Here is a 26,249-nt window from a genome sequence, read left to right as displayed (position 1 = left end):
TTATACTTGTCAGAAAGGTTCCTACTGCTATACAGATATAGGCGTACAGAAGGAGGTTAATTCGTATGTTTTCCATCAGAAAATGATATTGTTAGATTAAATGAGTAACTCTGGTAGGCCTAGAACGTTCTTCCTCACCTCAAGTTCACCTGTCAGAGTCGGTTGGAGTGCCGGAGGCACGGCCTTCCTGCAGTAGCTAAGCCATTCTAGACCTTCACAAAAGTTGCTTACTTTATTAAGGTTAAGTAAGTCAAGTCATTGTTTATAGGGAAAATGGGAACAGGTTATTATATTTGGGATCCGCTCGAGTCCTGTCAGATCTTGTAATTTCGGGTCTGTTGGACCCGTGAAGAGCTCTACAGTGAACCCTGGACAGGCAACACAACCCTAGGTCCTGCTAGACTCCCATTCAAAACACAGCTTCACAACACTGGGGCTTTCTCTCCTTGCATAAGATTCTGTTCTACGAGCAGAGTTGTTGGGTTCTTCTTTTACAACAAGCTTGTTTGTTCTGACTGGCACTCAAGCGTCACACACACACACACACACACCACACACACACACACACACACCACACACACACACACACACACACACACACAACCACACACACCACACACACACCACACACACACACACACACACACACAGTCCCACCCCTCCTAAGTCACTCAGTGGAAACACCAAACACTCTGCAGCCATTTCCCTAGAGAGGAAAAAAGCGAGAAGGCCTGTTGTCTGTTGTCACCATGGAGAGAGAAATAGGGAAAGTAATTGCGTTGTTCCAGGGCTTGAGAAATCCCATCAGCCTTTGGGCAGCCCTGTCAGAAAGTATAAAACGGCGCTAAAAACTTAACTGGCCACAGACAGGCTGGGGGAGCACCCTCGCTGAAAATGACTTACAATGGCCGGGCAAGACAGTCAGATTATCTATCAAGGGAAGCAGGTGAAACAGCTGTAAAAGATGTAGGCTAGCAGATGAACACTGGCTTGTGTTTATATTACCAAGATCGGCAGTGATAAAAGTAAGTGATGTTGATAAATACCCACGTAGCCTTTTACCACCAGTTGCCATGGCTGTGGTTGCCGGCGGAGAAGGATTCAGCTGCGTTACGCCAGCCAGGGCGACGGCACAACAGCCTGCTGCCACAATTTGCATGAGTTCCCATGCAAATGGCCCAGAAGGGGGAAAAGACAGTGCTGGCGTGTGTGTGTGTGTGTGTGTGTGTGTGTGGTGTGTGTTTGTGTGTGGGTTTGTGTGTGTGTGTGTGTGTGTGTGTGTGTGTGTGTGCTCGTGCGTACATGCATGTGTGTAACTACTATGTTAAGTAGTGCCATCATTTCTCTGTACATTTCAGTAACAGCTTGTGAGTAACGAAGGTGGAGTCGTTCGTTGTCTGAGGAGGAACTAGCATTTCTACTCTCTTTCTTATTGGGAATATTTCCTGTTTCCCCCGAACTCCTTGTTTTGTGTAAATGCTCTGTGCTCACTGCTGCAGATGCGCTTAGCTGTGCCATGCTTCCCTTTCTGATGGTGTGGGTGATAAACCTTAATATTTCTGCTGCTTTGGAATGAATTGAGGCTTTAATGCTCTCCGATTCCTTCCTCCAACACAGCTAATTGTGTTTGGAAGAACAATAAATAATGTATTTATTTGTGACTATCTTAAGTGTTGAGTGTTTCGGTACAAATGTAAAATTCCTGAATGTGTTGAGGATCAGAAACAAGCAAAACGACGGAATGGAGGCTTGAAATGTGCCACACTATCTGTAAAGCCTTTTAGAAATGAGCCATGTTTTGATTAGAGATAGCGGTGGCTGTTGAAGTAAGTGCAATCTGAAATGACATTGTTAGATGTACAATAAAAACAATACACCTTTGACAGATTCTCAGCATAGGCTGCAGCACTGCTTGGTTATTTAGGGTGTCTTCAGAGCGTGTATCAACATTTGTTGTTGCTTAAATATCATGCTGTAGAAGTATTATCTATCCTGTATCAACAGTCTAGGGAAAAGGATCCTCTCATAAACAATGCTTTCCCCAAAATTCTATCTCACCATTAGAATATAGAGACCTCTGTTCTCTCTCTCTCTCTTTCTCTCCCTTTCCCTTTCATCCCTTATCGAGGGGCCAGTCTACCGGAGATTCTATGTTTGGACCCACATTAAAGGTGTTGTGATGCGTTTGAAGCCTGATCACCCATCTCTTTCCTCTCTTCAGATGGTCACAAGAACAAAGAAAATATTCGTGGGCGGATTGTCAGCCAACACAGTGGTGGAAGATGTGAAGCAGTATTTTGAACAGTTTGGGAAGGTAAGGAGAATCATTTTGGGTTCCTCCCTTTTATGGTTTGGCGGCGAGAGAGCCATGTCATTGTGGGTTGGAGGATGTTCAGTCTCTGCCCCAGCTCCTGTCCCAGACCTTGTCACTGTCCCAGTCCCTGTCCCAGCCCATGTCCCAGTCCCTGTCCCCAGTCCCAGCCCCTGTCCCAGTCCCAGTCCTTGTCCCAGTCCCTGTCCCAGCTCCTGTCCCAGTCCCAGTCCTTGTCCCAGTCCCTGTCCCAGCTCCTGTCCCAGACCTTGTCACTGTCCCAGTCCCTGTCCCAGCCCCTGACCCAGTCACTGTCCCAGCTCCTGTCCCGACCTTGTCACTGTCCCAGTCCCAGTCCCAGTCCCTGTCCCAGCCCATGTCCCAGTCCCTGTCCCCAGTCCTGTGCCATATTAGATTTCAGCTCAAGGTCACCTTGTGTAAAACTGAGGATGCTCCCTCTACAATATCAGCTCAGTACTTGACCTCAATAATTGTCATTTGAGCATGTACTGAACATCTCATCTAGTGTGTGCATGGTATAATCTCTGTATTTCTCAGTAGTCTGGTACTCTGTAAAAGTAAAGCCATAGCTGAGCCCAGCAGTGCGGAGCAGCAAGTAAATATTCAGAGCGGGCTTGGTTTAATCATCGAGACTGAAAAGGGCTCAACACAAATTTCGACTTGATTGAATGACTTGATTGACTTGATTATACAAAGTTTTTTCCCCTCCTTAAGGAATCCTGAAACACTTGGGAGACAAACAAATCAGTCTGATTGAGGGAGTCGCTCTGTGTGTGTGTCACAGACAGGGAGGAATCAGAAGTAGTTAGTCTAGGTTTTTAGAAGGGGAGGGGCATGGAAGTGGCTTGTCTCTCCTGCCTGTCTGTCTGTCTGTCTGTCTGTCTGGTGGTGTCTGTGTATGTCCCTCTCCATCCTCTCTGGTCAATATATCCCACCATTTATTAAATAACCCTGGCTGCCCAATGCAACCCGCCATTATCGCCACACACGCCGTTTCTCTGAGAAGTTGCCCGGAGAGGGAAACCCAATTCATTTAGTTTCTCCTCCACAGAAAGATTGAGAAGGGGGGAAGGATGGAGGTTGTGGTCACCGCAGTGCAGCAGGGCTTGTCATTCAGATGTCTGGGATGTACATGTTAGAATGCTTTAGTGAGGAGAGTACCATATGCAGCTCAGGGCTCAGGTAACACACTGCTAGGATAGCTACCTGGGAATTCTCTTTAGGTGTGGCTGGTGTGTGTGTGTGTGGGCCAAGTGTGTGTCAGGTCTAGGTGGACATAAGCCAATTAGCAGGAGTGGCAGGCAGGCAGCGATGGTGGCGGTTGTTGTGGGGATCAGGGGGAGAAACAGGTGGTGTGGTCACACCAGGTTACTGCAATATCTCTCTCTATTCTGTCTGTTCTGTTTCCTCACCTCTCCTTTCCTCTCCTCCCCTCCCCTCCCCTCCCCTCCTTCTCCTCTCCTTTCCTCTCCTCTCCTCTCCTCCCCTCTCCTCTCCTCTCTTCTCCTCTCTTCTCCTCTCCTCTCCTCTCTTCTCCTCTCCTCTCCTCTCTTCTCCTTTCTTCTCCTCTCCTCTCCTCTCCTCTTTTCTCCTCTCCTCTCCTCTCCTTTCCTCTCCTCTCCTCCCCTCCCCTCCCCCTCTTCTCCTCTCTTCTCCTCTCTTCTCCTCTCCTCTCCTCTCTTCTCCTCTCTTCTCCTCTCCTCTCCTCTCCTCTCTTCTCCTTTCGTCTCCTCTCCTCTTTTCTCCTCTCCTCTCCTCTCCTCTCCTCTCCTCTCCTCTCCTCTTCTCTCCTCTCCTCTCCTCTCCCTCTTCTCCTTTCTTCTCCTCTCCTCTCCTCTCCTCTTTTCTCCTCCCTCCCTCCTCTCCTTTCCTCCCTCCCCTCCCCTCCCCTCTCTTCTCTCTCTCTCCCTCTCTTCTCCTCTCCTCTCCTCTCTTCTCCTCTCTTCTCCTCTCCTCCTCTCTCTCCTTTCGTCTCCTCTCCTCTTTTCCCTCTCCCCTCCTCTCCTCTCCTCCCCTCCCTCCTCTCCTCTCCTCTCCTCTCCCTCCTCTCCTCTCCTCTCCTCTCCCTCCCTCCTCCCTCCTCTCCTCTCTCTCTCCTCCTCTCTCCCTCCTCTCCTCACCTCTCCTCCTCCTCTCCTCTCTCCCTCTCTCCTCTCCCTCTCCTCCCTCTCCTCCCCCCCCTCCCCTCCTCCCTCTCCTTCCCTCTCTCTCCTCTCTTCTCCTCTCCTCTCCCTCTTCTCCTCCTTCTTCTCCTCTCCTCTCCTCTCCTTTCCTCTCCTCTCCTCTCCGCTCCTCTCCTCTCTCAGCCTTGGATAGAGTAGTACAGGGAGAGGAAGGGAACTGACAGCTCCAAATCACATCACTCTCTCCCACTCTCCCACTTGTCATCATTAGTAAAGTGCTCATATCTAAACCCCCAGCACAACTTCAGAGAGGCCCGCCTGCTCTACAGAGTATTACTGAGTTATCCACAGTACACTGAATCCGTCCGGGTAATGTGCCGCTGACAGCCAGATGAATGGGCTTGAAGGACAGTATCGGTGTGTAATGACTGATTCTCATGCATCCCAATACCAGCGTGACTGACAACGACAAGATCTCTCCTCTGAGTTCCTCTGAAGCAGCACACATTTCTAACTGTCTTGTCTGTTTACTGTACTGTGTCTTCATGTGGGACTGATGAATTAGGTTCACCTAAGGCCCAGTAACAGGCGTCTCTGTATCCTGTGGAAACGTGTAGGGCTGAATATGTGCCAAATAAACACTTGTGTCCTGCTTGAGTACCATTACTGGAGAGCTCTGTATCGTCAGGTTTGTAATCGTTCTTACATGGCATACAGCTGTTAAAAAACACTTACCATCAAGAAACAACAAACTGGTAGGCGACCCTGATTAAAAAGGGGGGCCAGTGGTAACCCTCATATTGAATTACAGCCTGACATAACAGTAGAACTAGAGACCAGGCCAGAAAAGAGGGATTAACCACAGGTGAGGGCCTAAACCACAGTCAAGGGCCTAACCACAGTCAAGGGCCTAACCACAGTCAAGGGCCTAACCACAGTCAAGGGCCATAACCACAGTCAAGGGCCTAACCACAGTGAAGGGCCTAACCACAGTCAAGGGCCTAACCACAGTCAAGGGCCTAACCACAGTCAAGGGCCTAACCACAGGAAGGGCCTAACCACAGTCAAGGGCCTAACCACAGTCAAGGGCCTAACCACAGTCAAGGGCCTAACCACAGTGAAGGGCCTAATTATCTGGGATGGTTTATGCTGAGTCATTGGTTTACTGAAATCGTCTTGAAATGCGTCTCAAAACAAGATGCCCTTATTTGGCTAAGCTGAATCAACTCCTGGCCTGCACTGTGTTCTGTTATGTTCTGTTCTGTGGTGGGGTGGGGTGGGGTCCGGTGCTGGGCTGTAGCTGTGTTCTGTTCTGTTCTGTTCTGTGGTGGGGTGGGGTGGGGTCGGTTGCTGGGCTGTAGCTGTGTTCTGTTCTGTGGTGGGGTGGGTGGGGTCCGGTGCTGGGCTGTAGCTGGGTTCTGTTCTGTTCTGTGGTGGGGTGGGTTGGGGTCCGGTGCTGGGCTGTAGCTGTGCCGGGTTTGGTTTCATCAGCCCCGGCCTGCAGTTTCTTTCCAAGTCAGTGGGCCGCCACAATCGTTCCCTTTATGTCCTCCTCTGCCCTGGTTCCCATGTCCTACTGGGTGGGAGCCAGCTACTGTAGTACCAGAAGCAGGACTCTGGACTCTTAACCTGCTCTCTGCCTCTGAGCTGATGGGTCTGCAGGAGGGTTGGGTGGGGGTCACAGGGTCAGACTCATTTGAACCTGAGATCACGTCAGAAACATTTTCCATTGTTCTCTAAGAGTAGCTGAATATCTCTCCACACATCCTGCGGTAACCTCTCCCTTAGGACAGGGACTGGAACTCACACTCTATTAGTGTAGCTGAACAGGACACAACACTCTGAAACCATGTGGTTTGTGCCATCTCTCTGTTCCTCAGTTGACCACTAGGTCTTCTTCTCACCACATTCCCCTGAGAGGAAGCAGATGAGAGAAGAAATGTAAAGATAAAAGAATGAAAAAAAGGATTGCCTTGGTTAGTGACAGGAAATTTGTTCTGGTGGTCCGGTAATCTAATATCATAGCTGACATTTCGTTGTGCATTGAGATTTTGTAAATGGCAGAAAAAACGATATTGCGTGACTGTCCGTAACGGCTGCATCCAGGACTCCATATTAGTTCATTTAGCATACCTGCCCAACTGCTTACATTTAATAACAACATTTAAGTTTTTGAGGCGTACCAAATAAAAACAGTGCTGATGTCCATTAGTGCATTGCCAAGCTTCCTGTTCCATTGAACACAAACAGCCACATTTAGATCCCTCTTCTCAACCAGTAAATATACGATGCACTGGTGGAAATCTTTGTTCAGGATTTTATGAGTTATTGTTTGTTTGCCAAAGTGCTTTAGATGAAAACAGCAATGTACTTTCCCAGATCATGCAGTCTTTAAATGCGTTTTCTATATCTATGAAATCCTTAAATCCTACCGTTTTGATATTGCAGTATTACAACATGAAGGACACTTAAAATCCTGGATTTGCCTTTATTAGGTTCTAAAGTGGTTTGCTCTCAGCCCACGGGGCATAGACATCAGTTCAACATGTCATTTTGATTTACATTTGGTTGAGTTGTCAAGTGACATGAATTCAACATGAACTCAACAAAACGTTTCACCTTGTCATTGGATTTAGGTTAAAAAAAATGAGAATGAAATGCCCTTATGTTGATGACTTTTTGCAAATCCAATCAGTTTCTCACGTTGATTCAGCGTCATCACATTGATTTGGTTTGGTTGAAAGACGTGGAAACAACGTTGATTCAACCAGTTTTTCCCCAGCGTGAGGGCTTTGATATGGAGGAGACATCCTCTGTGACACATCATACAGTACCTGCATCTCTTCAGCGATATCACAGTAGCTCACTCCTCTTCAGTCACACACCATATTGTAAATATGGTATTGCACTGACCCTGGAACTGACCCTGTATATAGCTTACTTACTTTCTCCTGTTATTCTTATTTCTATTTCTTGTGTGTTTTTGTTCTACTTTACTTTAAAAAATTGTTTTATAGTACTACTGATATTGATTACTGCGTTGTTGGGAAAGAGCGAACCAGAAAGGCATTTCACTGTACTCGTGCACTTAAAACACCAGCAGGTGGACATTTGCATTACATTTCTATCTATACCCCACTGCATCTCATCTCACCTCTGAGTGTGTAGTCAAAGATTTACCTACAGAATGTGGTGTGAACTCTCCATTCAGCATTTGTGTTGGATTTATCCCTCCAGACCAGGCTGTGGTCCTTATAGTAGGTTGTCTGTAGGACACAGCTCCAGTGTTAGTGCTAGTTAGAGCTGGGTTGGTATGAGCCAGCAGCAGGTCCATAGGAGCTCTCCTCTGCAGCATGCAATGCTTGACTGAGACTATTTCATCTCCCTGTAGTCACTTGTAGTTAAGGCCTGAGACAGACGAGAGCAATGGAGATGAACTGGCCCTGAACCTGCTGCTGCTTCAGGGCCAGACAGACAGACACATTATTTAAAATCCCCTCTGACCTTCATTCCCAGTGACTTGGAAATGTTTCCAATATTTAAACAACCACAGGAGAATTTACTTTCACTACTATTCCTCCTGATGTTTCAGCTCGTTGTTATTCCTGTGAGGATGGCGATCAGTGACACAATGTAGGGGTTGTTAAGCCTTCAAATCCCTCACTATGGATATTATCACTATCTATATGCCCTAGATACCTATCTATCTAGTTTCTATTGGAGCTCTGTGGTGTCTCCTGCTCTTGGAGCAGTGCATCATGGGGATTGACACACGGTGTGTAGTCTGTCCACCGACATCCCTCTCTGAAATGGCTCCCCTGGATAAGCTGGATTGCCTTGATTACGTTACAGTGCCTCATTGGGTCATTGGCTGATGGAACTGAGAGGCCCCAGTTGTGCTGCTTAAAGAACAATCTGTTAAAAGAAATATTGACTGTGATTGGATGGGATTCCCAGCACCTGCTCACTGGGGTAAATCTGGTAAGGCAGAAAGCAGCAGCAGCAGCAATCTTCCCTGTGCTATTGTGTCAGGAAGGAGGGAAATGGGTGTGTGAGGCGGGAGAGAGGCTACAGCAGCCTTTCAGACGGCTCTTGGGTTGAGCACGTTGTCAAAGGAGCTGTCAGAACTCATCTGCCACTCAGCATCCCCCCCTTCCTGTGGCTCTCAGAGCTCCTAAACAACCAGGCAATGTACAAGCTGATCTCTGCACTGTATGGAGCTGTACCTCAGGTGGGAAAATGCACCCATAAAAACATTCTCAGGAAGCGATTAGGGCTGAAAAAGGCCTATTTCCTCAGATATATGGGATTTCACAGCCATGAATGTAGTGCATTAACCTGTAAGCACAAGCCCAGGGGCGCTAATAACTTTCCACTCTTGGGCCACTTGTGATCTTTAAACGAGGGAGGCACTTGCCAAGATCACGCTCGGAAATTAATACATCTCCCGAAAAGGGCTCTTTTGCTGCAGTGGTAGAGTATGTTTTTCTTCCTCGGTGGAGCGTGTGTGTGTTTAGAGAGGGGGCTGCCGGTGACAGGTGATATTTGGAGAGGGGCGTCAAGAGCCACGTAGGCAGGCGCTGGCCTCTGAGTGACAGGCCCTGCATTGCCACTGCAGCCACAGCCAAGGGAGAGCCAAATGAGAAACAAAATGATGGTGTCATATTTCACCGCAACATCTGACAGGCTTCTGAAGAGATGTGAAACCACCTCTTTACCACTACTATTAAGTAGTTCTGTACTGAAAAATGCATTTTGTTTTCGATCATGAGACGGCTTTGCCTAACAGAGGGTTGTCAAAGGCAAATTCCATTCCAGTGCCGGAGTGCTTTAGGAAATGACTGAGTCAGGCGATTTACACCACCGAACAACCAGCCGTAAAGGAGGAAATGACCGAGTCAGACGATTTACACACCGAACAACCGCCGTAAAGGAGGAAATGACCGAGTCAGGCGATTTACACACCGAACAACCAGCCGTAAAGGAGGAAATGACCGAGTCAGACGATTTACACACCGAACAACCAGCCGTAAAGGAGGAAATGACCGAGTCAGGCGATTTACACACCGAACAACCAGCCGTAAAGGAGGAAATGACCGAGTCAGACGATTTACACCACCGAACAACCAGCCGTAAAGGAGGAAATGACCGAGTCAGGCGATTTACACACCGAACAACCAGCCGGTAAAGAGGAGGAAATGACCGAGTCAGACGATTACACACCGAAAACAACCAGCCGTAAAGCGAGGAATGACCGAGTCAGACGATTTACAACACCGAACAACCAGCCGTAAAGGAGGAAATGACCGAGTCAGACGAGTTACACACCGAACAACCAGCCGCCGTAAAGGAGGAAATGACAGAGTCAGACGATTTACACACCGAACAACAGCCGTAAAGGAGGAAATGACCGAGTCAGACGATTTACACACCGAACAACCAGCCGTAAAGGAGGAAATGACGGAGTCAGACGATTTACACACCGAACAACCAGCCGTAAAGGAGGAAATGACGGAGTCAGACGATTTACACACTGAACAACCAGCCGTAAAGGAGGAAATGACGGAGTCAGACGATTTGCACACCGAACAACCAGCCGTAAAGGAGGAAATGACCGAGTCAGACGATTTGCACACCGAACAACCAGCCGTAAAGGAGGAAATGACCGAGTCAGACGATTTACACACCGAACAACCAGCCGTAAAGGAGGAGAAATGACCGAGTCAGACGATTTGCACACCGAACAACCAGCCGTAAGGAGGAAATGACCGAGTCAGACGATTTACACACCGAACAACCAGCCGTAAAGGAGGAAATGACCGAGTCAGGCGATTACACACCGAACAACCAGCCGTAAAGGAGGAAATGACCGAGTCAGACGATTTACCACACCGAACAACCAGCCGTAAAGGAGGAAATGACGGAGTCAGACGATTTACACACCGAACAACCAGCCGTAAAGGAGGAAATGACCGAGTCAGACGATTTACACACCGAACAACCAGCCGTAAAGGAGGAAATGACCGAGTCAGGCGATTTACACACCGAACAACCAGCCGTAAAGGAGGAAATGACCGAGTCAGACGATTTACACACCGAACAACCAGCCGTAAAGGAGGAAATGACCGAGTCAGACGATTGCACACCGAACAACCAGCCGTAAAGGAGGAAATGGAAACTGGAGGCTTCACATGAAACACATTGTGCTGTAATCTGCCTGCTTTACAGTCCACCTAGGCCTTGAGAACCACTGTGCATTCATGGTTGTGGTATTTCCAGTAGAGTCCTTTGTATTTTACCTTCCTGTCCTCTAACAGCAAGGTGACGTTATCAAAAAGCATATTCAAAAGCTGCTGATGGCAGGTTAAGCTGCTGCAGCTTTAGAGGGAAACTCCTCACTGTACACAGGGCACGCTGAATAAGCACAGTCCCATTGGTCTACTCTTTTTCTCTCTCTCTCTCTCTCTCTCTCTCTCTCCACAACTTCAGGCTGTCTCCTGGGATGATTACCTCCCACACAGCTCTGTTTAAAGCACTGGGTAAATGTCCTTGTTGTTTTTTCTCCTTGCATGGAAAGGTACAGTGTGTCTCGTCTGTGTCCGTCCGTCCGTCTGTCTGTTTCTCTGTCTGTCTATAGCTACCGTGGTTCGATGCAAAGGCCTAATGAAGCCTCTGAGGTATTACGCATCTGAAGCATTGACTGCCCTTACACTAGAGAGGTGTGTGCATGTGTGCGTAAACATGTGTGTGTTTGTGCGTGTGCAGCTACCACAGCTGCGTCTCAGGAGCCTACATGGAACTGTGTCAGGGGAAAGAGGCCAGTGTTTTAGAGTAGATATGTCAACAACATCCTTTAGATGTACCAAAGGGATTTCGTGTCCCTGGGAAGGATTCAGTCCTCATTTACTACTATACACTCAGGCCTATAAAATGGAAAAAAAGCTATTTTGTTATGAAAGCCATTTAAAATAGTAACACTATACAGTGCAAAATCCACCTTTTAATATTTTCAAAGACAGCTGTATAGAATTGAATGGACATGATTACCGTGGCACATTAGTAATCGGGTAGATTTGGATAAAGGTTTTGTGTGCCTTTCGGTACAGGGATTTGGCACAGTCAAGCCAGGGTTAGGCCAAGGTTTCAGTGATAAGAGCCAGGGTCACCATCAAAGGACAATATCAAATGTGCTCTTTCCTGAACTTTAAGAGAAAAAAAAAGAAAACAGGCCTTTTTACATTTCCCAGTGCTGAAAGGAATTATAAAGGAAAGGCACGAAGAGATATGAATGTTCAGAATGGCCATGCTCTAATGAAGAGAAAGTGAATGTTCAGAATGGTCATGCTCTAATGAAGAGAAAGTGAATGTTCAGAATGGTCATGCTCTAATGAAGAGAAAGTGAATGTTCAGAATGGTCATGCTCTAATGAAGAGAAAGTGAATGTTCAGAATGGCCATGCTCTAATGAAGAGAAAGTGAATGTTCAGAATGGTCATGCTCTAATGAAGAGAAAGTGAATGTTCAGAATGGTCATGCTCTAATGAAGAGAAGTGAATGTTCAGAATGGTCATGCTCTAATGAAGAGAAAGTGAATGTTCAGAATGGTCATGCTCTAATGAAGAGAAAGTGAATGTTCAGAATGGTCATGCTCTAATGAAGAGCAAGTGAATGTTCAGAATGGCCATGCTCTAATGAAGAGCAAGTGAATGTTCAGAATGGTCATGCTCTAATGAAGAGAAAGTGAATGTTCAGAATGGCCATGCTCTAATGAAGAGAAAGTGAATGTTCAGAATGGTCATGCTCTAATGAAGAGAAAGTGAATGTTCAGAATGGTCATGCTCTAATGAAAAGAAAGTGAATTTTCAGAATGGCCATGCTCTAATGAAGAGAAAGTGAATGTTCAGAATGGTCATGCTCTAATGAAGAGAAAGTGAATGTTCAGAATGGTCATGCTCTAATGAAAAGAAAGTGAATTTTCAGAATGGCCATGCTCTAATGAAGAGAAAGTGAATGTTCAGAATGGTCATGCTCTAATGAAGAGAAAGTGAATGTTCAGAATGGTCATGCTCTAATGAAGAGAAAGTGAATGTTCAGAATGGTCATGCTCTAATGAAGAGAAAGTGAATGTTCAGAATGGTCATGCTCTAATGAAGAGAAAGTGAATGTTCAGAATGGTCATGCTCTAATGAAAAGAAAGTGAATGTTCAGAATGGTCATGCTCTAATGAAGAGAAAGTGAATGTTCAGAATGGTCATGCTCTAATGAAGAGAAAGTGAATGTTCAGAATGGTCATGCTCTAATGAAGAGAAAGTGAATGTTCAGAATGGTCATGCTCTAATGAAGAGAAAGTGAATGTTCAGAATGGTCATGCTCTAATGAAGAGAAAGTGAATGTCAGAATGGTCATGCTCTAATGAAGAGAAAGTGAATGTTCAGAATGGTCATGCTCTAATGAAGAGAAAGTGAATGTTCAGAATGGTCATGCGGTCATTGAAATGATGTTGATCTAAACTGAACACACAATAAGGAGATACTGAACAGACAAGGTAGGGCGGACGCTCCAAGACTGAGTGCTTAAAATGAATATCAAGGCAGGCAGGGCCATTCAACTCCAGCCTTGACAGACTGTGTCGTTAATAGAATCACTGAGCCATGAGAGAGTGTTTGAAGACACCTGCAGATTCCTCACATTCCATGGCTACAGTGGCAGGATGTTGCTGGATCAGACAAGGGAAGGAGGTATGTGAAATATGAATGTACTGTACTGTGTTTATGTCCTGAATGTTAGGGAAACTAATTCAAATGCATTTTTGGACCATGGCGTCTTCCATTGGAATGACGCTTCCACATAAAGGGCAGGTCTTGTCTGGCTTGCAATACCAGTGCTTCCGACTCACCAGAACAGACTTAAACTGTAACCATCAGGGCAAAAGCTGTGAAGCTGGAAGAGAAGGAAGCGGAGGAGGAGGAGGAGGAGGAGGAGGAGGAGGGAGTTGAGATGATTTAGTGTCTCTACCACTCCACCATTAGAGCCTGTAGCAGCCCATCAGTTTTAATCAACAGTGGTATTTTGAGTTATGTGCTCGGTGTGAAATTAGCTCTGAATAAGAGAATCCACTGTGTGTGTGTTTGTGTTTGTGTGTGTGTTGTGTTGTGTTGTGTGTGCGTGTGTGTGTGTAGAGCGAGAGAGAGAATACAGTTGGTGTGAGGGAAAATAAAGATAGATAGGGAGTGAAAGAGACTATGGTGAATACAAACACATGATTGAGTCTCTCAGCAGAGCCTGATGAATAAACTGTTGCTTCCTGTCTGGTGTGGGCCGGATCCCAATGATTCTTCAAGTCTAAAGGGTAAATACACCTGCTGGGTTCTGGGTTGAAACTCCTCTCCTCTCCTCTCCTCTCCTAGCCTTAGCTACCTTTTAATCAGGGCCACATTAAGAAACACAGTGGGAGCAGCACAGGGACCTCTGTCAGACACACGCAGGGCTCCAGGTTGGCTAACTTTGAACCCTACATGGGGCTTCCAAATCCTATACGGGGTAATTATTTCTGATGAGGAGTGAACCGGAAGGATGGTTCTCTCCCCCTCCTTCATTACTGGAGGGTGAACCTCAAATGATTTAGGATACGCCTCCTCCCAGGCTCATCATTGCTGTCTTCCCGCTGGCTGGCCAGCTTGAGCTCAACCTTGCCAGCCTGTGGCCCTTTATGTCCACAGGCTGGCTCTTCTCTGGCAACGTACACTATGGGCTCCCAGGGTTTGTATTTGAGGGAGGTGTGTACAGTCCCATGTGTGTGTGTGTTATGTATGGGTATGTCTAAACGTGAGTTTGGGGCAGTTAGCAGAGTGTGTATCAGTGACCCAGCGTCACCCAGGGCATCATGATTAATGTGGCGTCCCAGCCAGGTAAGTCACCGGACCTGACCGGGGCCACGCCATCTTAAAATCTAAAATCTTTCTAAAATCTTCGAAAGCCAAGTTAATAAACAGATCACCGACCATTTTGACCGTACCTTCTCCACTATGCAATCTGGTTTCCATGGAGTGGTCATGGGTGCACCTCAGACACTCTCAAGGTCCTAAATGATATCATAACCGCCATCGATAAAAGACAGTGCTGTGCAGCCGTCTTCATCGACCTTGCCAAGGCTTTCGACTCTGTCAATCACCGCATTCTTATCGGCAGACTCAATAGCCTTGGCTTCTCAAATGACTGCCTCGCCTGGTTCACCAACTACTTCTCAGACAGAGTTCAGTGTGTTAAATCGGAGGGCCTGTTGTCCGGACCTCTGGCAGTCTCTATGGGGGTGCCATAAGGATCAATTCCCGGGCCGACTCTTTTCTCTGTATACATCAATGATGTCGCTCTTGCTGCTGATGATTCTTTGATCCACCTCTACGCAGACGACCCCATTCTGTATACTTCTGGCCCTTCTTTGGACACTGTGCTAACAAACCTCTAAACGAGCTCCAACGCCATACAACACTCCTTCCGTGGCCTCCAACTGCTTTTAAATGCTAGTAAAACTAAGTGCAAGCTCTTCAACCGATTACTGCCCGCACCCTCCCGCCCAACTAGCATCACTACTCTGGACGGTTCTGACCTAGAATATGTGTATATGTGACTATCCTATCGATCCTTGACTTCGGCGATGTCATTTACAAAATAGCCCCCAACACTTTACTCAGCAATCTGGATGTAGTCTATCACAGTGCCATCCGTTTTATCACCAAAGCCCCATATACTACCCACCACTGCGACCTCTATGCTCTCGTTGGCTGGCCCTTACTACATGTCCGTCGTCAAACCCACTGGCTCCAGGTTATCTATAAGTCTTTGCTAGGTAAAGCCCCGCCTTATCTCAGCTCACTGATCACCATAGCAACACCCACCCGTAGCACGCGCTCCAGCAGGTATATTGCACTGGTCATCCCCAAAGCCAACACTTCCTTTGGCCGCCTTTCCTTCCACTTCTCTGCTGCCAATGACTGGAACGAATTGCAAAAATCTCTGAAGCTGGAGTCTTACATCTCCCTCTCTAACTTTAAGCATCAGCAGCTTACCGATCACTGTACCTGTACACAGCCAATCTGTAAATACCACACCCAACTACCACATCCCCATATTATTAGTTACCCTCTTGCTCTTTTGCACCCCAGTATCTCTACTTGCACATTATCATCTGGACATATATCACTCCAGTATTAATGCTAAATTGTAATTATTTTTGCCTCTATGGCCCATTTATTGCCTTTACCTCCCGACTCTTTTACATTTGCACACACTGTACATCGATCTTTCTATTTTTCTTTTCTATTGTGTTATTGACTGTACTTTTGTTTATGTGTAACTCTGTGTTGTTGTTTTTGTCGCACTGCTTTGCTTTATCTTGGCCAGGTCGCAGTTGTAAATGAGAACTTGTTCTCAACTGGCCTACCAGTTTAAATAAAGGTGAAATAATATATATTTTTTTAAAACACAAGGTGACTTTATCTAACAGCACCACTGCTACAAGGCTGTATGGATTCATCCTAACACTGTCCTTGTGTTCAGAGCGGCCCCTCTGTATCTGCCAGACGCTACCCTGCACTCTATTTCACGGCCCAGCAGGAGACCGCTATCTAGACGCAGACTCTCGGCCAGGAGGCGGATACACTCATTTTGTCTCTTGTTTTATTTCTTCCTTGTTGTGTTTTCAAGGCGAAAGTAAGTCTACTGCTGTTTTACGTGACCTTACTGAAATTCAATATGTTCAATTTATTTACAAAATGGTGTTGAAAATCCCCCTAAGCTTTCTAATCCCCCCTCTGAGTTACTGTGGCAACCTGAAGACTGTGATTAGTCATATCATTATATCACTATCTCTGTGAAAATGTGATTGGTGTGTTCACGCTGAAGGATTACTGGGATTACAACGCTAATGCAGGACATAATAACAGTTATATGTACAGAAGGATGGGTGTGCATCAAATTATTCTCCTGTAGCTTAACGTTACTGGAAAATCAAATCAAATCAAATGTATTTATATAGCCCTTCGTATATCAGCTGAAATCTCAAAGTGCTGTACAGAAACCCAGCCTAAAACCCCAAACAGCAAGCAATGCATGTGAAAGAGGCACGGTGGCTAGGAAAAACTCCCTAGGAAAAACTCCCTAGAAAGGCCAAAAACCTAGGAAGAAACCTAGAGAGGAACCAGGCTATGAGGGGTGGCCAGTCCTCTTCTGGCTGTGCCGGGTGGATATTATAACAGAACATGGTCAAGATGTTAAAATGTTCATAAATGACCAGCATGGTCAAATAATAATAATCATTGTAGTTGTCGAGGGTGCAACAAGCACGTCCGGTGAACAGGTCAGGGTTCCGTAGCCGCAGGCAGAACAGTTGAAATTGGAGCAGCAGCATGGCCAGGTGGACTGGGGACAGCAAGGAGTCATCATGCCAGGTAGTCCCGAGGCATGGTCCTAGGGCTCAGGTCCTCCGAGAGAAAGAAAGAAAGAGAGAAAGAGAGAATTAGAGAGAGCATATTTAAATTCACACAGGACACCGGATAAGACAAGAGAAATACTCCAGATGTAACAGACTGACCCTAGCCCCCCGGCACATAAACTACTGCAGCATAAATACTGGAGGCTGAGACAGGAGGGATCAGAAGACACTGTGGCCCCATCCGATGATACCCCCGGACAGGGGGTATCAAATGATCCAAACGTAGTAATTAATCATGTTTAATTAGACTTCCTCTTTGTACATAGTGGAACGCAAACATGTATGCAAATGCTTACATTTGTTGTTTGTATTTTATGATTTGGACATTGGCTTATGTTGTATGTGCATTGTTATAATATATGGCCATAGATAGCGCATCATCATTGACTCATCACTGCACACAAACATTTCATAAAACATTACCAAATAACGGAGCTTCTTCAAAAGAGACCTATTACTCATAGCACCTTTGAAGTGAGATGCTTTGGTTTGACAGCATCACAGCTTTTTTGGACAGTCGAAATTTGACATTCTGTCTCCATGGCCCTGTATCTCTCCACTCTGTCTTCTGACAGCAGCACGCATGAAAGGGTTAATGCCACTCACCTAACCTGTATCATCACAGTAATTTTCAGCCTTCAGATTCGCTTTCACTTTAGCAGTCAGGGAGGTAATCGGCCTGACAGCATGTTGGTGAGGACTTGTGTGTGCATTCGTGTGTGTGTACACTACTGGTCAAAAGTTTTAGAACACCTACTCATTCAAGCGTTTTTCATTATTTTTACTATTTTCTACATTGTAGAATAACACTGAAGACGTCAAAACTATGAAATAACACATATGGAATCATGTAGTAATCAAAAAAGTGTTAAACAAATCCAAATATATTTTCTATTTGAGATTCTTCAAATAGCCACCCTTTGCCTTGATTACAGCTTTGCACACTCTTGGCATTCTGTCAACCAGCTTCATGAGGTAGTCACCTGGAATGCATTTCAATTAACAGGTGTGCCTTGTTAAAAGTTAATTTGTGCAATTTATTTCCTTCTTAATGTGTTTGAGCCAGTCAGTTGTGTTGTGACAAGGTTGGGGTGGTATACAGAAGATAGCCCTATTTGGTAAAAGACCAAGTCCATATTATGGCAAGAACAGCTCAAATAAGCAAAGAGAAACGACAGTCCATCATTACTTTAAGACATGAAGGTCAGTCAATACGGAAAACTTCAAAAACTTTCTTCAAGTACAGTTGCAAAAACTGTCAAGCGCTATGATGAAACTGGCTCTCATGAGGACCGCCACAGGAAAGGAAGACCCAGAGTTACCTCTGATGCAAAGGATAAGTTCATTAGAGTTACCAGCCTCAGAAATTACAGCCCAAATAAATGCTTCATAGAGTTCAAGTAACAGACACATCTCAACATCAACTGTTCAGAGGAGACTGTGTGAATCAGGCCTTCATGGTCGAATTGCTGCAAAGAAACCACTACTAAAGGACACCAATAATAATAAGAGACTTGCTTGTGCAAAGGAACACGAGCAATGGACATTAGACCAGTGGAAATGTGTCCTTTGGTCTGGAGTCCAAATTGGAGATTTTTGGTTCAAACCGCCGTGTCTTTGTGAGACGTGTGTGGGTGAACGGATGATCTCCGCATGTGTATTTCCCACCATGAAGCATGGAGGAGAAGGTGTTATGGTGTCGGGGTGCTTTGCTGCTGACACTGTCAGTGATTTATTTAGAATTTAAGGGTCACTTAACTAGCATGGCTACCACAGCATTCTGCAGCGATACGCCATCCCACCTGGTTTGGGCTTAGTGGCACTATCTTTTGTTTTTTGACAGGACAATGACCCAACACACCTCCAGGCTGTGTAAGGGCTATTTTACCAAGAAGGAGAGGGATGGAGTGCTGCATCAGATGACTTGGCCTCCACAATCCCCCGAAGTCAAACCAAATTGAGATGGTTTGGGATGAGTCGGACTGCAGAGGGAAGGAAAAGCATTACATTTACATTTACGTCATTTAGCAGACGCTCTTATCCAGAGCGACTTACAAATTGGTGCATTCACCTTATGATATCCAGTGGAACAACCACTTTACAATAGTACATCTATAAAAGCAGCCAACAAGTGCTCAGCATATGTGGGAACTCCTTCAAAACTGTTGGAAAAGCATTCCAGGTGAAGCTGGTTGACAGAAGGCCAAGAGTGTGCAAAGCTGTCATCAAGGCAAAGGGTGGCTATTTGAAGAATCTCAAATTTAAAATATATTTGGATTTGTTTAACACTTTTTTGGTTACTACATGATTCCATATGTGTTATTTCATAGTTTTGACATCTTCAGTGTTATTCTACAATGTAGAAAATAGTAAAAATAAAGAAAAACCCTTTAATGAGTAGTTGTTCTAAAACTTTTGACCGGTAGTGTATGTCTGCATGTGTGTAACCAGAGGTTGTGTGTGTTTGCTGGTGCTACTCCCTGCCTAATCCTCTACCGACCCAGAAGATAGAGACTTGAGGGAGAGCCACAGAGAGGTCAAAGCTTGACCAGTGTAGTCCAATACCATGGTCAATGCTAGTCTGTTTGTAGGTGGATGTATTCCTTCCCATGGCAGGACGACAAAATGCATGTTAACTGCATTTGTTTTCTATATGACGTGTTAAATAGAGCTCTTGGAGAACGAGTTTACTGCATGTCGTTGGGTGTAGTAACTGGCCGCTGTATCGTTGGGTCTGTGTACAGGGTCTTTATGGCAGAGTCAGTGTGCCTGGTCTCAGGAGCACGACAGTCCATTGGACAGGCCATTGAAGCAGCTGGGCCGAACACACACCAATCCAAATGTACCATTCCATCCAGATCCTCAGCCCGCCCTGCCAGCCCACAGCTCAGAGAGAGAGCCAGGGGCCTGGCTCCAGCTGTGTGTTAGCCTGCAGTTTTGCTAATGTGAGTTAGCCCAGACCCATCATGCCTAATGCATGTGTCAGCAGCACGAATTCACGCCACAGCGGAGCGGTTCACACTCACACCAATGCGTGTTAGCATGCACACTCAGCATTGTGAATTATCTTAGAAACTCACTAAATGTGTCCGTCCAGCTTCATGATCTTGCGTTCTAGCGAACACATGCACATAGTAATCATGTAGGTCTGAGAAGATTTCTGCTCGGAGGTGTCCTTTCTGATTTATGTGATAACATGTTTGTGATCCTGCTTTAAATGTAAATGTTGAAGCCTTAGATCCATGGATATCCTTGCCAACACTCTCACGTTGGCCAGCTTCCAAATGCCTTTTATTGTATGTAGTAACCCGTTGGCAGCTTTGTGGCTGTGGCCAAAATATAAATCAGATAACGACCTTCCCTTCAAGAGCTCCAGTCGGGGAACTTAACTGCTCTTTATTCTGACTTTGTGGAAGTTCTTTAGAGAGAGAAAAATAACGACAGAAGTAGATTGACGCCAGAGTTCACAAACAGAAGAAAAAACGTCTCACCTCTGATAAAATCACACTTCATGACATTTCATATAATTCATGCATTTTAGATACACTCCGATTTGAGGCTGTGTAACCTTTAAATATGCATACGAAGTTATCCGCAATTGAAGTGTGCTCATGTAAATGCACAGTGATTTTTAACACTCCAGTCCCATTTGAGATAGGATGTTCCATATAGCTAGCTGATGCTCAGTGTCCAATGGGCAGTGCCTGTTCCACTGAGACTTGAGCCTGTGTTTTGGTCTTTGTGTTCCGTAGCTGCTTCTGAAAGGAGAGCTTGGCAGGACTCATGCTGTTCAATTATTCTCCCCATCCCTCTTTTCCTCCCTCCCTCCTTTCCCTCCATCACACCTGATTCCATTTGTCAAAATCCCCTATTGGCTCAATATCTTCATGCCCATTGAAGGCAACTGAAGACTATATTCCATAGCCCGTATGCCATATCTGTTCCCCCCTCGCCTAGCGTCGGTGACAGACTTGTTGGAAAGTGTTTTAATCGGGCACCAGGGGAGCTATTCCATAAGTAATCATTCCACTTCTGGGGAGGCAGTGGGCAGGAGGCGCCAGCGTCACAGCTAACCTTTACAAGAGTGTAGGCAGGGCCTGGGGAGCAAGTGACTCACCAGAGCCATAGAAAGAACAGGATCAACTGAACTCAGACAGACAGTAGTAGGCACTTGAAAGAGCACAGATCCTAGGCTAAGTTTAGAGGAATACTGGACATGTTTGTGCTTCTTAAATGTGGAGTTTACATGTCTATATTTTTGTCATCGTGAGAAAAGGTGTGTGTGTTGTGCCAACCTGCCATGCACCCTGACACCGTGGGATGATGAAGGTGTGAGTGGGTGCGTGTGTGGTAGGGAGGTGAGCAGGTTGTTGAGGAGTGCTAATCACCATTAGCAACGACAGACTGCTTCATTAGCCAGCCTGACCTCTGGGGCGACTCTTTACCTCCTGGTTATTAAGCAAAGCCTGTGAAAGTGACTTTGGGGAGCTTTTGGGGAGGAAAGCAGAAGGGCGACACAGCAGTTTCCTAACTAAGAGAGAAAAAGTGAGAGACTGTCGTACAGCACCTCGTCACCAACAACACTAACACGGCCTTGAGTTTATTCACTACTGTGGACGGAGTGCCTCAGCTCAGGCTCTGTGTTTAATGTGATGCTAAGCTGATAGCCACTGAAAGAAAACACCCACTGGTGATGTCATAAGCTGAGCTTCCCATCATCCCAGGCAACATTTGGGTTGTCAGAGGGGAGCCAACCTATCCCCATACCTAAACCCAGTCACACACTTATTCTCACATACACAGATACACTAATATCACAGTGTATGTTTTTATACTACATCTAGGTTGTCGCATGCTGCACCATTGACAGCTAATCAGCCATTATAAGTGAACAGGCTGTCTGGTCTTTCCTGACTTGGGTTAGTTAGCTGTGCTGTCAAGCCCAGACTCAGCATTAGTCCTATTGAATGAATAATAGATTGTTAATAGACTCAGCGACCTGTTTGTGCCCTGGCCTAAAGGATAGAGGTATAAATAGCCCAGTGTTAGGCAGGGAGCAGCGGTGTGCTGCAGCACAGACACCTTAGACAGGCTGATAGATTAGTCAATGATGGCTATGAGGAGCTCTCCCTCCATCTGCAGGTAAGGACCTCCAAAAAAAACACATATTATCCACTGGCCGTGCCAACAGAACCACTCAAACATTGGACCTGATTAATCCTAGAACCTTCCCTGTCAATGAGAAATAATTCCTTCAAACTTTTTGCTGTGGGGCTGTCAGATATTTGGTCATCGATTCATTCCTCTTGGCAGGCTGGCTGCCAAATAATGTATACACTGTATCTGCAAATATCTAAAGAATAAGAAACATCATACATGACAGAAAGTGGTTGCATAATCAGTGCACTGTTAAAACTCTTCACCCTCCTCGTCCTCGTCCATCTGACAGCCTGTGGTTTGGAGGCTGTGTGTGATGTAGGGACGAGGGCGGGTCAGTTTGACCTCTGGGCTGACCTTCCTCTGCAGGTTCAGGGGGTGTGTGGGGCTATGGTGGGGTTGTGGTGGGGCTGCTGTGTGTGGTAGGGCTGGCAGTCAGAGGTCTCTCTCTGCCCAAGCCTCAGACAGCTGTCGTCTCCACCCTCCCTCTCCTCCCACCCCCTTCCTCACCTCTCTCAGCCACAGTGCCCCGGCTTTGGCATAGCCTGGTGGAAGTGTGTCATTAGCTGTCATGGCAGGCGTGTTGTCATGGCAACATTAGAAGTGACGGCAACTCCAGAAAGGAAAGGTCAACCTGTGAGTGGTTTAACAGACTGGTGCTATGAGGAGATTCACAACACAACACACCAGAGGGTCCAATGGCCTGTCAGTGAGGCTGTGATTTTTACACAGACGAGAGTCTGTCTGAACGACCTTAAAAATAGTCCTTCAAATTGGACTCACTGCCTTAACACCCACTCAGAAATTGTCTGTCTTGGTGGTGTGTGGCAGGCAGCATATGTGTTGCTGGTGGTTAGTTGGTCATTCTCTTAATAGGCAGCTAGCCTTCATAGTTCTGTCTCTGTGTGAGGAAAATGTAAAAGGCCTCCTGCCATGAGGCCGTTACTGCACGGCAACACAGAGACCTCCTCGTCTGATTGGCTTAATTCAATCAGACATCCACTGAGGCAGCAGTTGTTCTCAGGGAAACTTGATTAACAGTGTCATGAAAGCTAAGACTGTTTCCTCTATTTATCCCCCCTTTCTCCTTTTGCTCAATAAATTATACGCAATGCCATTTCGTGGCAGCGGCACGTTATCCTTTTAAACGTGGCGTGTTGGAGAATGTTGGTCTGTGATTCCACTCCTCCCCTTCTCTAATCAAATCAAAATCAAATGTTATTTGTGCTCACTCAGCTGTGCCTCAAAAGTAATACAACAACAGATCTATTACCGGTGTGATCATATAGCCTACCTCAAATTTAAAAATGGCCCGAACAACAATGCATTGGCAGGGCAATTCAAGCAAAGCCAATATGTGGTGATAATGTACATTGGTTAATGTTGCATAGGCTTGCGCTTTTTAAGTCATGTTAACAAGAATCTGGGCGGTAGGTCTCAGCTTGCTTTTTAAATCAGAAAGTGATCTTGACTCAGAAAAGGTTGGTGACCACTGTTCTAGAGTTTTCCCTGATAACGTTTCCCTTTAATGTGACAATTGAAATCTAATCAACGCAATATGAGCCACTTTCAATGCAACATACCGAAACAAAACAAACTATGCAAGAGATTTTGTTGTAGGCAGAACTCATCAGAGTAGGATTCTATTGCATTGACACGCACGACTCAACTCGTACTCTACACATACCAATATGGCATAAACAATCAGAGCTGCAGCAGGCCTATATGCAAATAGACCATTGCCATATATGGGTCTGTACCATTTACTTTGAACTGGACTGTGTTTACAGCATGAGCGGTCATGAGTAGCTGCCCTTGTTTTGAGATCAAAGTGAGAGCTGCATGTAGCCACGTGTGGACATTTTGTTCATATCCTGTGCTAGTTAGTGAGTTATTAGCCCAGTTATAGGTCATTTGTAGTCAGCAATAGGGGAGTGATTGTTTCCTACAAGAGCACAAAACGTGTACATATCTAGACATTTTTTAAAAACGAGACAGGTAAAGGGCTTTTTTTGTCTTAAAGGGGCAGTTTTATATTTTTAGACAGGCTTGAATAAGCTAAGTAGCCAGTAGGCAGAGGGTAACATAATTCGTCTGATTCTCTATAATAATTGTATGGGAATAATAATGCTTTTTATTTTGTAAAGTGGTTTCTTGCATCAAACAACAACATTTTCAGTCAGTGGATAAACAGGTTAATGTCAAGCCCTGCATGTTTTCTTTCTTCAAATGTCTCATGGAATGTAGGCCTACATTAAACACCACACACTGGCTGCTACTGTAGGCTGAATGATAGATGTTTCCATGTTAAAATGTTATGGGATACATTTTCTCCATTGTTTTTGATTGTTGGCCACTCTGGTAGGCCTACATTATGATCATATAGCCACAGTAGCCTACTTGGTCACTGTTAAAACTGTAACTTAGAGCGGGTACAGCCTCAGTGTTCACAGTAAACGCGCACAGGCAGTTGCACAGAATTTTCACAACGTTCAAGTTTGTGCTCAGCAGACCTGAAATTTGCTCAGTGCTGGCAAAAATTTGAGGTGCCATACCAACTGGTGATACAGCCTATCAAGATGCTCTCAATGGTGCAACTGTAGAACTTTTTGAGGATTTGAGGGTCCATGATGAATCTTTTCAGTCTCCTGAGGGGGAAGACACGTAATTGTAATCTGTAAAAGTTTGCAAGCCCTGCCACATCCGACAAGTGTCAGAGCCGGTGTAGTAGGGTTTGATCTTGGTTCTGTATTGATTGATGCTTTGCCTGTTTGTTGGATTTGTCCGAGTGCTTAGCGTCCGGATCAGTGTCCCTCATCTTGAAAGCGGCAACTCTAGCCTTTAGCTCAGTGCGGATGTTTCCTGTAATACATTGCTTCTGGTTGGGATATGTACGTACGGTCACTGTGGGGACAACGTCGTCAACGCACTTATTATTGAAGCCGGTGACTGATGTGGTAAACTCCTCAATACCATCGGATGAATACTGGAACATATTCCAGTCTTTGCTAACGAAACAGTCCTGTAGCTTAGCATCCGCTTCATCCGACCACTTCTGTTTTGAGCACATATCATTGCTTAGTGCAGAAAATACACAAGAGTTCAGGGACCCTGCTTTAACAAAGTTAACCATTTTCACTGTAGTGTCCAAAACGTCTTTCAATCTGTCAGGCATTCCCTTGGCAGCATGAGCCTCTCGGTGGATGCTGCAGTGTATCCAAGTGGTGTCGGGAGCAACTGCTTGCACGCGCGTTACCACTCCACTATGTCTCCCTGTCATGGCTTTTGCGCCATCACTACAGATACCAACACATCTTGACCACCAAAGTCTATTTGATGTCAAAAAGCTGTCCAGTACTTTAAAAATATCCTCTCCTGTTGTCCTGGTTTCCAGTTGTTTGCAGAAGAGGATGTCTTCCTAAATTGACCCCCCATAATTGTTTCAAAACATCTCCTGCCATGTCACTGATGCGTCGTGAAACAGTGTTGTTTGATGAAGACATTGTCTGTATCGTTTTTTTTGGCCTTATCCCCCAGCATTGTCCCAGCCATAGCCACGGCAGCAGGAAGAATTAAGTCCTCCACAATAGTATGGGGCTTGCCTGTCCTAGCCATTCGGTAGCTCACCATATAAGACTCTTCTAGCCCCTTCTTATTAATGGTATCTGTTGCTTTTATACATGACTTACTACTCGAAAGTCGTCTTTATTCTCGCTCAAAAAACTACCGTGGCTTTTTTTTTAAATTGGCATGTTTTGTTTCTAAATGTCTGCGCAAAAGTGAAGGTTTCATCGAGTTGTGAGATAGTACTTTTGCACGTATAACACACTGTGGCTGAGGAAAGGCACTACTCCAAATATAAGTGAAACCCAAATCAATGTAGTTCTCATCATATTTGCGCCTCTTCGATGGTCCAACGTCTGTTGTTCGGTGCTATCCCGGGTTAAGGGGCAGTAGCTCTTCGGCTGCATCAGATTCACAACTGTCAGTGTCCATGCTAGCTGGACTAACAACAAATGTAGAATTACTGTTGCTAGCATTGGATGTGTTCGTGGAAGCAGAACAACTTGTGTCGTCGACAGGTGCAGGTGTAGTACTGCTGGTAGCAGCAGTAGTGTCTCTATGGACACGGCCTTACTTTTTTTAAA

At 45.6% G+C, this 26,249-nt stretch overlaps 1 protein-coding gene across 1 annotated transcript in view; it reads left to right on the top strand.

Moving 5' to 3' along the window:
• Positions 1-986: 986 nt before the first annotated feature.
• The window catches only part of LOC115149109 (RNA-binding protein Musashi homolog 2-like), a 256,896-nt gene continuing 231,633 nt past the window's right edge, over positions 987-26,249 (top strand). Inside the window, exons 1-2 of the mRNA XM_029691634.1 lie at positions 987-1,025; positions 2,222-2,314. Of these exons, the coding sequence (XP_029547494.1) occupies positions 2,222-2,314 (93 nt within the window). The 5' untranslated portion in view covers positions 987-1,025. The remainder of the gene's footprint in view (positions 1,026-2,221; positions 2,315-26,249) is intronic.

The sequence above is a fragment of the Salmo trutta genome, chromosome 15, assembly GCF_901001165.1.
Source record: "Salmo trutta chromosome 15, fSalTru1.1, whole genome shotgun sequence".
Taxonomy (NCBI): Eukaryota; Metazoa; Chordata; class Actinopteri; order Salmoniformes; family Salmonidae; genus Salmo; species Salmo trutta.
This window is presented reverse-complemented; position numbering and strand designations above follow the sequence as displayed.